The 15,336-nt window shown below is 34.7% G+C and overlaps 1 protein-coding gene across 10 annotated transcripts in view; it reads left to right on the top strand.

The window, feature by feature from the left end:
• Diaph2 (diaphanous related formin 2) overlaps positions 1-15,336 on the top strand; it is an 831,690-nt gene that overhangs the window by 532,440 nt on the left and 283,914 nt on the right. The window contains exon 25 of one of the 10 annotated variants that reach the window (XM_048797307.1): positions 6,049-6,082. The exons of the other annotated variants lie outside the window; for them this stretch is intronic. Coding sequence (XP_048653264.1) covers positions 6,049-6,067 — 19 coding nt within the window. The 3' untranslated portion in view covers positions 6,068-6,082. Of the gene's footprint in view, positions 1-6,048; positions 6,083-15,336 lie in introns of those variants that run through there. 10 annotated transcript variants of the gene reach the window in all.

Raw genomic sequence — 15,336 nt, 5'->3', positions numbered from 1 at the left:
ATCCACTTCTGGGAAATGGGCAACAAAACTTCAGAGAGATCTTGTTCTGGGGTCAGTGTATCTCCTGCATCTGAAAATACTTAGCATGCGAAGGCACCATGTTTTAGGAAATTGTGTTCTGAGGCCTAACACCTTTGCTTTCTATCATTATTTTTCTCTTTTAATCAAAGTATTATTTTACTTACTTTTCATTGCTTTTTCAGACAGGAAAGAAGCCTGTTCTTAAAAGAGGACTTCATAGACTTTTAAATATGTATTGTGGCCCTTCCTTAATATCTTAAGCTGTCTAGAAAAAAGCACATTAACCACAGTGTTGACCTTAGTGCTTATATCCTGTTGACAAATTTCTTACCACATTTACTCACAGAGGTTTTGTCAATGGCAGGGCTGTCTATTGCCCCACATCAGCTTAGCTTTTTGATTGACTGCTGGCGAAATCATTTCCCCAACTGGAGGACAGGGAGTGACTGAGCAGCAGGAACACCATTAACACATTGACAAGAAGAGCTGACAGAATGTTAATGACATTAACACCCTGTCAACTAACTATCAACACCTGGGATTTCCTCCTAGTATGAGGGAGAGTCATTCCAAGTGGTTACAAATGAAATCTGTGAGGAAGCACATTGTCCTTTCCAGATAATTCAAAACAGATTTGAGGTCTCTAATGCATTGCCTTTATGTTAATTTTATTCCTCTATTCATTATTAAGAGAATAATTTAAAATAGATGAAAAAAATCTAAATTATTATTCAACTATAAGTAATACTTATCATCTTTGAGAACATGCCAATAACAGGGTTTAGTGGAATGATAATCTAAATGTCATTTAAAGTTCACAAAACAAAAACAAAGAACAAATATATTTTTTAAAATGTAGTATACAGGCCATTTTTTGTCTTTTAAACAAAAATTGAGAATGTCAGACTAGACTTAAGGGAAAATCGCCACTTCTGACTGTTGGTCCTTATTCTCTATTGCCGGTTGTTCAAAAATTCAGAAAATTCAGGAAGTTCTAAGCAAGGTTTCTTTAATGAGACTCTTCAAGTAGGAGAGGGTATAGGTTAGAAAAAAAAAGAAAAGGGGCATGGTCAGTAATGGAAATAATACATACATTGAAATGCATATTGTTGCCTGACATGGTGGTACAGGCCTGTCATCCCAGATATTCTGGAGGCTGAAGCACGAGTATCTGAAATTGGAGGCCAATCTCCACAACTCAAAGTAAAAAGAACTGGAGATGTAGCTCAATGATAGAGGGCTTGCCTAGTATTCACAAGGCCCTGGGTTCAACTACCAGTACTGGCAGGAAAAAAGCAGATTGTTTCCAAAGTCATTATGGAACCTTATCCCACGGAAAAACCAATGACTGAGAGAAGAGTATTAGGGAGAAAAAAAAGGCTTTATTCATAGGCCAAAGAATAGAGAAGAAGGTACCTTGTTCACAAATCAGCTTCTCACCTTCAGGTAGTTGAGGGGTTACAGATATAGGATGGGAATAATAAAAGAAATGAACTGGCTAATAAAAGAGGAATATTAATATATTTTCAGGGAATGAGTGTATATATTCCAGGAACTCAGGGTCACCTCTTTTCATTCCTTTTATGATCTTGTGTTTCCAGTCTTGGCAGTTGGGAGGTGGGGGACTAGGCAAGTGTACCTCAAGTTAACCTTTTCAACCAGATATTTCTCAAATGATTGTCATGTCTATAATCAGTGGTGAGTAGAATCTGGTCCAAAGTTTTAAGTCAATAAAGGAAACAGACAAAATGAAGACAGAGATTCCACACATTTTCACTGTGTTTCAGTCACCCATTGGATATCTTCAGGCCCATGTGAAGAGTCAGTGATTTCAGCAAGAGAGACCTTCAGTTCCCTGAAGAGTAACCTAGGTAACTATTATCATAACACACACATCAGGTGTTATCTATAGCAAAGCTAATAGGAGAGTAATAATGTATGACCTCCAAAATTAATGATTTTTAAGTTGACTAAGAATAAGTGAAGCTAGAGGGTTTATTTAGATTTCTCCTTGGTAAGAAAAGCACATAGGGAAATACTGTTCTTTTTAAAAGGGAGATTCTTAGCATCCTTTGAAAGGCACACTCTTGATAGTGATATTGGAAATTTTCTGTTCCATTGTACATTGAACTAGATAGAAGGTATAATCATTCATGATAAAATGGTAATAACATAGTAATAATAACAACTATTATCAAAGAGAATCAGAACCATATAGAAGTGAAAGCAGTCAAGGCAAATTTTATTCAGAAACTATTGTGATAGAAAAGAGATTCCAGTTTACAATCGAGATGCATTTCGAACACAAGGGCAAGTGGGGATTTGTAGTCATGGAACAGGGTAGAAATCAATAGACGGAAAATTACCAAGAGAAAATATCCAGGATAAAAAGGATTCTGGCTTAACCAATTTGACAAAATTCTTGATAAAGGCACACTAGGTTGAAAAGAAGCAGAAGTTTGGAGATGAGGAATTTGGTCAAATACCCAAGGATGGAGAATTTTCACTCAACTGACCCATCAGACCTCTTGCTAAAATTGAACCATTCAGGACTAAAGAGAAAACCCAATGGTGCGGCCTAGTCAAAAAGAAGAATCGTGGTTCTTGTTTGAAGAGAGTGTTTTTACTATTTAGTGAATGTCATGTGCCAGCCATTATGCCAGGGTGTAACTATACACACACACACACACACACACACAGAGAGAGAGAGAGAGAGAGAGAGAGAGAGAGAGAGAGATTTTGAATATCCCTTATTTGAAATGCTTGAAACCACAAGAATTTCATATTTCAGATTTTTGGACTTTGGGTATGCATAATGAAATATCTTGGGGATGGAACCCAGTCTAAACATGAAATTCACTTTATATTTCATAAACACATTATGCACACATAGGCTGGGGGCAATCTTACACGATATTTTAAGTCTCCTGCATTTTAACTGTGACCTATCACATAAAGTCAGGTGTGGAATTTTCCACTAGTGTTGTCACATCAGTGCTCAAAATGCTTCAAAATGTAGAGCATTTTAGAATTTAGGTTTTCAGATTAGGTATGTGTAACCTGTTCCCTGCCACAAATCATCTCCAAAGCAATCCTATGAAGTAGGTACTATTATTAACCTTATTTTAATTAGCCTTATTTCAAATATAAGAAGGCTAAAGAGGTTCAGCCATGTACTTGATATCACATAAGTAATCAATATCGCTAGTGAGAGTTGAGATCCAAATTTTGTTCATTTGGAGTTTAACCCTTGTCATAGTGTTATGTGGCCTTTGAATTCAGAAGGGTTCATAAATCTGAGATGAATTCTACATTTGTTCCCTGTGAAACTACTTTATTGTGTCCTTTCCTGTCTCGCTCAAAATGGAAAACTATTCTTTTTGAAAGGATTGTAAGCTAATTTAAAAATTAACTGTTCACTTACACTATCTCCTCCAGAAAGCCTTTCTAATCATAGCAATCAAAATTAATTTCCTTGTCCCTTGTGTTCTCATAATATTTGAATACTTGGATTAGCATACTTGCTCATTTGCCTATATTCTGTTTATGTACATGTCTGTTGTGTACACTGGGTTATAAATTTTTGAGATATGTATTTTTATTCATCTGAATATTCTGCAACAAGCTTAGCACAAAGCTTCATAGAAATTTAAGTACTTAATAAATGTTTAGTTAAATAGGTTTCAGTTTCATTGTATAATGATATTAAACTTAGCATTCTGGCAAGTAAATAGAGAACATATTATTCTGGCATGACCTCAGTTTGACAAGAGAGGACTCTAACATGTATCAAATATTAGTCCTTTATCATGTTTTGACTTTAAATGCAGGTATTGAAAATTAGCTCTTAGCAAACCCTTAGTAGAAATTATATTCTAAGAAACGCCTGAATATAGCATGTTTTTTAGGATCTGTTAGTGTGCGCGCACACACACAGAACACACACACACACACACACACACAAGAAAAAACGTTTCTATTTGAAGAGTCTTGCTTGTTTGAAATTCAGCCTGAAATTACACTGACTATAAGTACATTTTTCAAACATTGTTCAGGGAATTGACAGACATTTGGTGCATGATGTTGATGATGAGAACAGAATATATTGCTCGTTTAAAGGGTGCATAAACCTTTTCAGGCCTCAGGAGACTCATCTGGGAAATCATCTTTTTCAGAACATAAAACGGGACTTAATTTGTCTGAAAGAGTTAATGTACCCTCAGTCTGACAAATTCTCATCATTCTTACCAGAAGCTAAGTTTTAACAGATTAAAAACCTTTCTGTGGGATTTATATATAGAAATAAAACAAAAGGAACCTTGAGAAAATTAAATTACCCAAAATGGTTATTTTTATGTGAGTGTGCATATATACTAGAGAACATATAGCATACCTATTATATCTATTCATAGTTATAAAGATAAAGCCATTTGGATTTTTACAAGACCATAAATTGGATATAGTAATGAATCTATGAATTTGATTCATTTTATTTTGATTTAAAATTTACTGAAACTCTTTTCAAATATGAAATGCATTTGTGGTATGTTAAACAAGCATGCAATGATAATGATTATGTCAGTCAACTTCTCATCCCTGTGTCCGATATACCTGACAAGAAAACTTAGAGAAGGAAAAAATTATTTTGGCTCATGCTTCTAGAGTTCAGTCCATGGGCAATCAACTCCATTGCTCTTGTCCAAGGTTAGGCAGAACATCATGGCAGAAGGGTGTGAAGAGGAAAGCTGCTTAGCTCATGGCCATCAGGAAGCCGAGAGGGAAAGGGTGAGGGGGACACAGGGAAGATGCATGCTTTTAGTGCCTAACCCAGTGACCTACCTCCTGCAGCCACTCCCCACCTACATACAGTTAACACCCAGTTATTCTGCTCAAACTATGATAGACTGATTAGGTTATATTTTTTATAATCTATAATTTCACCTCTGAATGTTCCTGCACTAACACTGGAGCTTTGGGGGAGCACTCCATATCCAAATGTTAACAGTGATGTTAGTATAACTCTTTATAACTAACAGCAAAAATCACAGTCATACTATTTTCAATATGTAGAAATATATATCAGTATCTCTTTCTATCAATGTCTGTTCACTTATTTGTAGTTGGAATATGTTTTACATATAGTTTATGAAAATACAGCAAAGTAAACTTAGCTTCCTGGTGACTATTCACAGTTTTATTTATTTTTCTGGGTTTAAACTTTAAGATAATGAAAGAAAATTCACTTTATAAGGTGAAGACCGATAAAAATGTAAGAAAGCAAGACTGATTATTTAGTAATCATGCAATGGTACTCTCCTTTGTGTTGTAAAGATCGGATGATAAACTTATACTTTTCCCAACTCATTACTGAAGTTAGAAATCGAAAGAAATGTATGACTAACATTACTGAAAATTATCCAATTGAATTTTGATTTTATACACACACACACACCCCTCATAAGATACATTTAGAGTGATAATGAACTTGAGAGGATTATATCTCACGTACACATTTAAGGCTAAGGGACTCACTAATGGTGAGAATGGAAAATCAATGAAAAATAAGAAAAGAATAACATACATGCTTTCCAGAGGTCATCAGTGAGAGGGGGAACAGGACCTAATCATCATTTGATACTGCCTGAGTACAGAAAAGGAGTAATTGAGATAAAAAATGGTTCAGAGGTGGAAGTATCAACCCCTCTTTTCCTCATCAAAAGTAAATATTTAATAAATGGTTTTTTGATATCTGCAAAGGCATTAACAAATTTGTGTACAGCAACTTTATTTAATTACCAATATCTAGATTCCTGAGTATGGGCCTGAGTCCAAACGTACAGCAATATCATTTCATTTTGCACACCATTTAGAAATGCTCTGGCCACTTTGTTTGTCATATGTACACACACACACACACACACACACACACAAAGTTCTTTCAAACTTTGGTGTTCTTACAAATGCAAAGTGACTGTCTTAATCCATCTGAATGAAAAGATATTTGGACTGGATATCAGTGGACCTAAGATCTAGCTTTATCTTCTGATCTTAGAAAAGATGTTCCATTTACTCTTTTGTAAAACTGAAATGATAATATTTGCTTGCCTACCTCATGTATGTTGCTATTTGGATTAGTTATAATGACTCAACATGCTTCATAAAGTGGAAAAGATACATAAAAATTGTCTTTTATTTATAATTCTGCCCTAAATCTCACAAATAGAAAATTAATTATTTGTCTATCGGAAAGCCATGATCTGATTTTGTCCAACTTCATTCTATATAATTTTCTTTAAAAAATCTGTTTTACATTTTTGTTTGAGTTTTTTTTGTTTTTGTTTTTAGACTGATAGATAAAAGGTATGTTCTTCAAAATGTAGTAAATGACTATGAAAGAAGTAGGATAGTTATTCCTCATTATGGAAGAAATATCCAGGTGTTTACTGTTAAAGGAATCCATACCCTTTCCATCTGGGTAGAAAATAGGAAGAGACAACAGATGGAATTTGAAGATTGTTGCATGCTTCATGGAAAAGAATATTCTAAATTCTTTGGTACTTATAAGATTAGGGTATGTGTTCTGCTTTCAAGAAAGTATGTAGTCAGGGAGGTAAAACTGACAGAATACAACTACAAACAATACAAGATTATTGTTTAATTTTCAGCATTTCTTAACCATATTTTTATTTGGTGAGAAAGCAAAACCTTTGGCCACAGTTGGGAATTAATATTGCAACTTCACTGTTGGAAATGTATTGTCAAACCAACCAAGAGACCCAAATGAAAAGTTATATATGAGAATGCATTCCAAAGCTAAATGACTTTTATATTATCTTTTGTTTTGAATTAACTATCTCCTTTAGCACAGATAATTGGGAACTGTGTGTGCCAACAGTTCCTCTGGGTTCACAAATACATTGCTTTCCATGTTTTTATTAGTCAGACAGCATATATTTATTAAGCAGTCACTGCAGTTTCTAACACTATAGTAAGTGCCATGGTACTACAGTATAAAAATGAAGGGCAAAATATTCTCTTGGCTATAAAGGAACTTAGCACTTAGTTAAGAGCATACATATGAGAAAAGTGATTCTAAAAGGATGGTATTTAATTAAGTTTAATTATGTGGCATTGTTATAAATTCATTAAGAGTTAACAAGGCAGTGCATATTGTGCTTTGGAGTAGCTTCATGAAGAACTTAACATTCAACTTTTGCTGAAATGCCTTCAGTGTACACGAAGTTTACCATGTTTGCTTTGTGGTGATCATCTTTTGTACTCCCAGTGCCTGGCACATAGTAGGGCTCTATTTGTGTCTGGAAAAATGAATGAATATATGACTTGCCCTTCTCTGTCATTTTATTTTAATGTTATACTTGACCCTGAAAAAACATTTTGCTCAATATTCTCACAGGTCATCCAAAATGTTATTCTAATTGATTTTGGAATTCACTTCATGTCTTTATTTAAACAAATGAAAATTCCTCCTCAATTATGTCTATATTAGATTAATATTAAAAATGATTTGAGGGCTAGGATGCAGCTCAGTGGTAGAATGCTTGCCTAATATGCATGAGGCCACCCCTGCACTGTTCCTCCAACACTTCAAAAATTGCATTTCAGGAACTCTACTAAACTAGACTGGGTTAAAGAAGAATTCAAAATTTAAGATATAACATAATCAACAGATTAAATTTAAATGTATAAATAGATTTTATTACTAAACTCTGTTTTGTTTAGAGATCCCTGTATTATGTGATTAAATAGTTTAAACTCACAAAGCGTGTTAAAAAATGATTGATTGTAAACATTGAGATGGCATATGACGGGGCATATGTGTTAAGTCATCTAACATATCTGCCTATGCATTCATATATTAGGACATAATTGACACAGAGAGTTTTGCCTTCTGCTCTATGCTGCATTTCCCTTTATCCAAACATATCTTTTGCCATTCTTGTAATGCCTGGATATGCCTTCTGTAAAAAGCATTAGGATTGGGAGGTATACAAACATTAATAAGACATAGAACTTCCGTTTCTGAAACATGTACGTTAGGAAGCAGAATCAATAATATGCCCAAACCATTATAAGACAATATAGGTATGACAAATGTACATACATGTTTGAAAGTTCTTTCTATAAAATAATGAAACCTAGTATTTCCATCGAGATTTTTAGTCTTCATAGTATTTGCATACATTGTCTTAGTAGTAGTTCAGATCAGAAAAAGATCTGTCTTTCTGATGACTTGGTAGTGGAGGTTTTATGGAGAGTTACAATCCAGACACAGGCAAAAAGTCAGTCCATAAAGTTCAAAAAAGTGTTGAAAGAAAATGAAGTAGACCTGTTTGACTGCAAGTAGTAGGATTTACTACTAGGAAAGGGGATAAAAATCAAGTTCCAAATGATCAAGAATAATAGTCTAAAGAGTTCAAACAGTATTTGGTGGGTCATAAATTATTGAAAGGCCAAGGTTCCTCTCTCCTTCCAAGTACCACATGGTGTTCCCTTAAATGGGGTGGTATGGTGGTACTTGCCACTTCCCCACTACTGATCCACATAAATCAGAATCATTTCCAGTATTAGAAAGCTGAATGTACATATTCAACTATATTTGTATTCTTAATAACAACTTGCATTTATATTGTTTTTACAGTTTTAAACTGCTCTTTTATTCACACTCATGCCTACTCCAAAATGTTCTGTAATTAAACCATGATAACTGTATGTTAAGAAAAAAAGTATCATTGTTTCCTCTTCTCTACCACCACAGTCTACACAGAAGACTTCTCTCACCTAAAAAGTGTGGTGAGTTCTCCCCACCAGCAAGAAAGCAACTTTGCAGAAATGGATAGCAGCTCGAAGTCCTCAAATTTAATTCAACTCTAACATGTCTCCCTGGAGATAGCATCAGATACCACAGTTGAGAGTTCTGTAGCAAGACTGTGGTCCTCCCTCTGAGCCCTGCCCCAGCAATTTAGTAAAAGGCGAAAGATTTATACGATCTGAAGAGAAACCAGAGTATGAGCAATTTAGAATCTAGTCAAAAGCCCCAGGTCATTTTACCTGGGCTTCTGATCCACCAGCTATAAATGGAGGTTTTGACCTTCTCCTCCTTGGATATGGCCAATTTTCTTGAATTGTTAACAATCTGGTGGGAAACACTTATGTTTACTTGTTTGTTATAAAAATGCAGATGAAGTGATGCACAAGGTTAGGTATGGGGGAAGGGACACAGAGCCCCTGGTCGTTACATATGCATGGTTGATTAAATCTTTGGCCATTGCTGATATATTTAACCTTAATTCCAAAATCGTGTCAACCCCCAGCCCAAAGCTACCTGAGGGCTGGTAGTCATCAGTCATCTCACCACAGTGAAAAACAGCAAGATCACCTCAGAGATCCTAAGAATTTGTTCAGTTTTATGCTAGGGAAAAGGGAGAAGGGCTGAGGAGAAATAAAATACTTGCACCTAGTTGATGTTTTTGAGGATTTGCCCACCACACAAATATTTATTTATTTATTTACTTACTTACTTATTTATTTAGATACTGGGGATTGAACTCAGGGATGCCTACCATTGAGATATTCCTCAGTCTCTTTATGTATGTATGTAATTTTGAGCAAGGGTCTCACTAAGTAGCTCAGGGTCTTGCTAAATTGCTGAGGCTCTCCTCAAACTCTAATCTTCCAACCTTTAGCTTCCCAAATCTCTGGAATTACAGGTATGCACGATCATGCCCATTCAAATATTTACTTATTTATCATTTACTATGTGCTACATACAGGCCATGTAAGGCATTTGCAGTACTGTGGTGAAAAAAACTATAAAAAGTGTACCCTAAAGAACATTTTTGTCTGCTATAAAATGTAAACATTAAGTAATTATATATACAACCACGGCAGGTGATGTGGAAGATATTTCTTTTGGTCAACTAAGGGCCTCCTAACATTACTGCTGAGTTGAGAAATAAAGGATGGATCAGAATTAAGACAAGAGGTGTAGATGAATCTTTTTTTTAGCCTGTTTATCTACCATTGCTTAAAATATTTGGAAGCTGGGTAATTTGACAATTATTTGGTTACTTGCATTTCTAGTGAATTTTAGTTTCTTCTCTGTGGTCTCACTGGATTTATACTCCTAGTAAACTTTGAAAGTTGAACAGTTAGAATGATCTCAAATTGAGCCAAATACTGAGGACATTTTTTATTTCAAAAACTCTGTTAACTTTTTTTGCCAAAGTTGCCTTTACTATTAGCTAGGGATTGAGTGTGGGTATTTTTGAAGAGCTATATCAGATTTAGTGGAAAACCTAAAGCTCTACTAACCTTGTGGGAGCTGGAATTTTTCAGCTAAAGAGGTTCCAATAGATTTAGGTATTTATCCAAACCGAACTTTCAAACCACCTGAGATTTTCCCATTACTAGTTTACATAGGGCTTAACTACAGTGGTTTCCTCTTTCAACATTTACTTTTTTTTATTTAAACAGCTTAATCGAGAGCTATAAAAACACTGGATCAGTCTTTTCAAATAAAAATGAAATGCAGCTGCCATGGATTAGTCTTACAGAAGAAACCCTGCTGCCTGCAGGTAGTTTAGGTGTTAAAATGATATTTTTTAAATACCAGAAGATCTACTTTTTGATTGCAAGGTCATATCTTTTGAATTGCAAGTTTATATAAAAAACTGGCAATTCTTTTGGTTAGTGGTAGTGTGGAATGTGGACATGAGCATGTTCGTGCATGTGTGTGAAATACCAAAAGAGTTATGAGATTTACATTATTTGTATGTTAATTAAGGGAAGTGTCCCATAATTTTATTAACTTAGTCACACTACATATGGGACATAACTTTCCACTTTTTTTCTGCATATATTTTATATGTTGTTTGTGTTTTCATAAAATGCCAAGATGTGCTTAGATTAATAATATTAATACTCATCCAAAATTCTTTAGACATATAAATGATTATTGCCTATTTTCACCTTCTATAGTTCATTACATTGCATTTAAATTCAATGTTATTAGGGAAAAATCTTTTAGTACTCATTTTCTTTAGAGGAAATAGATTATCAACTTTCAGTAGATTAGCCTGAGCATGGAAAGTTAGGGAAAATGAAATACTTCCAAATTATGCAAATAAATGTTTCAGTACAAAGTGATGTATTATGTAATCTTGAACATTTTTTTCAGCTCTAAACCATTCTTGACATCCCTAATTCTATGTAGTGTATTCATTGTTGTTCTGCTTAGACATTAATTTCCTCCCTGATTCACTTCACCAGTACTGATAATATGATACTTTTAACAGTATTCCCACTGGTAACAAATTCATTTATTCATTCAGCAAATATTTATCAAATACCATGTGCCAAGTCCTGCCCACCCTCCTGCCTTGGGGAATAAAAGATGAGAAACTTTTTTGAAATTTTCTCTTTGAGCATATTCTAGCATGACAGACTGTCAAAAACCAAATATGTAGTAAGATATGATATGTAATATGATATCAGATGATGCTAAATGTTAAGAAATTTAAAGCTGAGTAAGCTGAGTAAAAGGAATAAGAAATAATGATTGTTTTTTAAACAGATAAATTGGTCAGAGCAGGACCTCTCTGAGGGAGTGACATTTGACAATAGAATTGAGTCACTTGAGATAATTAGTGGATAACAGAGGAATAAACTTTTCTTCCAGAGGGCATAGTTAATGTAAAGTCTGTAAGATATGAACATATGCATACTCAAAGTGGACCAGCAGCTGGATTGTAGCAAGTGCAGGAGGACCAGCAGCTGGATTGTAGCAAGTGCAGGAGAAAGTCCTCAGAACAAGAATAGTTCTGAGGTGAAATTGTGGAAATCCTTGTTGTTTAGTGGGACATCATTAGAAAACTGAAAATGGAATGAAAGTTACAGAGATGGAAGATTGGATGAACAAAACAGGAAGTTGTGAGGTGATGAATAAAGAGTTTGGTTTCAGGTATGTTGGGCTTGGGATGTGTATTAGGCATCTGTTATGGTTTGACTCCTCTTAATGTGCAAATATTCTCAAATGAAAAGATGAGATAATGGGAGCTGTAATCTAATCAGTATTGATACTTTTGATGGAGTAATAATTTGAAAGAGCTACTGTATTGGGTGGTAACTGTAGCAGGTGGGACATGACTAGAGGATATGGATCACTGGGGGTATGCCCTTTGGGATTATATCTTGTCCCTCTGTATCCTCCCCCTCTCTCTCCTTCCTGACCACCATGAGGTGAAGCTTTCCTGTGGCATGCCCTTCTACCATGATGCCTTGCCTCACCTTAGGCCCAGAGCAATGGAGTTGGCTGACTATGGACTAAACCTCTTTAACTGTGAGCTCAAAATATACTTTTCTTCCTCTAAGTTGTTCTTGCATGGTATTTTGTTCACAGCAACAAAAAACTGACTAACCCAGCATCCAACTAGAGGTGAAGATACTTAATCCTAGAGCATAAGGAAAAGGTACAAATTAGGAGTTGCCGGCATATGGATTGTGTGTAAAGCCATAACACTGGTTACAATTACCTAGAAAGTGTGTATAGACAAAGAAAAGAAAAGTACAAGGACTCAGGTCTGAGTCACTTCAACATTTAGAAATTAGGAAGATGAGAAGAATTTTTAACAAAGCTGTGGGGAAACTTAAAATGTGTAGCCTGTGTAGTAGGGGGAAGCCAGAAAACTCTATTAACCTAAAAGCCAAGTGATGAAAATGTTTGAAGAAAAATCCTTTTGAATAGAAACTCGTTTATTCTATGCATTGATTAAAAAGGTATAATGTATAATACATTGAACACAGCTGAGATGAGCTAGTGACTTCATATCTCTTGAAGTATTTTATTGACAAAATGAAGACTTACATCACAAATTTCTTCTTTTACTTTGCTATTTGTTTCGATGGCACATGCATTAGATTTTTTTTCTTCTGTCATATTTGACTTTCTATTTCCAGATCAATCAAAATGCCCCCATTAAATTGTCAGTTAAATCACAAACAATTGTCATAAGCCATTCATTTTGTGTTTTTAGAACCTTGTGCATTAAAGGATGTGAAATTCTTTGAGCAAACGTTCAGTGAAGTCTCAATTATCTGGAATTCTCTTGACATATATCCATTTGTAGATAGCAAGGGCTTCCCAAATTTCAACATTAACGATTTGACTGCTGCAATCTACCTTTTTTTTTAAGAAAAAGTCTTCTAAAGTATGTTATATGTGTGCTAGGTGTTTTGACACTGCAGCTATATATTCTTATCAGCCTTTCTAAACAATATTCCAACTGTAATTTAACCATATCCTGATGACCTGGGATAATGATCAATTCCTGTGGAGTACTTCAGAGATATCTCTGGTGGCGCACTATTAGATGCATCTGTTTTTCCTTAGTTTTCAAACTTTGTTTTCTTTTTTGGCCATAACAGTGTCATGTTGGGACTCTTGAGGCACAGATGATTGATTGTGATTATGATTATGTGTGAACACTTGGACATATGTCTTTCTTGTCTCTTTTCAGTCATTCTAATTGCACATACATCTCAAATACTTCTGCACAGATATATATGCACCATGACATATTTAAGGGCATTATATTGAAGTAAAAGTGGCTGTTTATTTCCTGTTCATGCACTGATAAGTTCATACATGCACAATTGTGTGCACATGTCTCTGATGCCATTAGTAGATAATTGGTCCTTGAGTGTGTATATTTTAGAGGAGTTCTCTCACTTAAAGGGGTGCATTGCCATTGTTTCTCTTAATCACCCACCTTTTGAGAATTCAGGGATGGGCAATCTTCTGTCTTTAGAAATGATTTTATTATCTATGGTCAGTGTACTCTATCCCTGTTATTGCTCTGAATTTCTGCAAATGTTAGTCTACCATTACTTTTATTCCAAATCTCATCAATCCAGATCAGTACAGAGTAAGAATTTCAAAGCTGACAATAGTGAAGATGGAAGACATAAAACATACCCCTTTCTCTTGTAGGAAGCCTGGGCATTGCATAATCAAAGAGGAGTGTCACTTTAATAAGATGGCTCTGCCAATAGCAATAGAGTGAATAAGCAAAGCTAGAGACTGAAAACAGGAATATTAATTAACACAGTTTACTACACATAGCCCCCAACTTATGATGGTTAAGCTTGCAATTTTTTGATTTTACAAAGCTACAAAATCAATACACATTCAGTGGAAACATTACTTTGAATTTTAAACCTTGATCTGTTTGTGGGCCAGTTATATGCTCTATTATATTTTTAGGAAGCTGAGTGGCAACATTGAGCTACAGCTCCCTGTCAGCAACATGATCATGAAATAATACCCCTCATAGTCTATAATGCACTGTGTTCCTGAACTGTGATGTTCAGTATGTTAGGTATAATAAATGCATTTTTTCAGCTTATGCTATTTTCAGCTTATCAGCACATAATTATCAAAAGGCAAGAAACATCTGTATTTCCTGTGTGCCATAGGAAATAAGCCCTTGAGGTAGAGAGATTAATGAAATAGACGAGGTTCCTCCTCTATTTTTGTTAGGGACAGAATGGGGTTGAGGAGTTAGTGCTATATAGTGCTAAGTGGTATTAAAAAAATATTGCAGGATTATGTAATAATGACTGGAGTGCTACTTTAAGTTTGGAGGGAAGAAAAAACCATTTTTGTCAAGTTGATATTTGAACTGGGGCCAAAAATGTACAAGGATTCCAACCATGCAAAATATAGATAAAAGCATTTAGGGCAGGGAAATATCTCATTCAAAAATGTGAGGAAAGGAAAATATACTTATTATGCTCAAGAAACAGAAAGAAAGCCAATATGACTTGTGTGTAGTTAACAACAGAGAAATTAGTATGAGTACTGAGAAACAGGCAGGGGAAATCTCATGGAGATTTTTGTTGGCCAGGATAAGGAGTTTGACCATAGCTGTACCAATCTGGATGTCCAGTAATATTAAGTTCAGCTGATTTTTAACTAGCCAGTTCTTTAAAAAAGTTAGTTAGCTTTTAGGACTAACCTATGCTCACAGCATCACTCAATGTCTACAAATTTTATTATTTGTCAATGCTCTCAGTTTCTCACATTCTTGAAATTCATTTTTTTTAAATAACAAAGATAGCCCTAATTGGATTTCTTGCAAGAGCATTTTTTTCTGAGCGTGTGTGTGTGTGTGTGTGTGTATATGTATATATATATATATATATATATATATATATACACATATATATATACACATATATATGTATATACACACACATATATATTGGCATATATATACATATATATATATATCTATA

The sequence above is a fragment of the Marmota marmota genome, unplaced genomic scaffold, assembly GCF_001458135.2.
Source record: "Marmota marmota marmota unplaced genomic scaffold, marMar, whole genome shotgun sequence".
Classification (NCBI taxonomy): Eukaryota; Metazoa; Chordata; class Mammalia; order Rodentia; family Sciuridae; genus Marmota; species Marmota marmota.
This window is presented reverse-complemented; position numbering and strand designations above follow the sequence as displayed.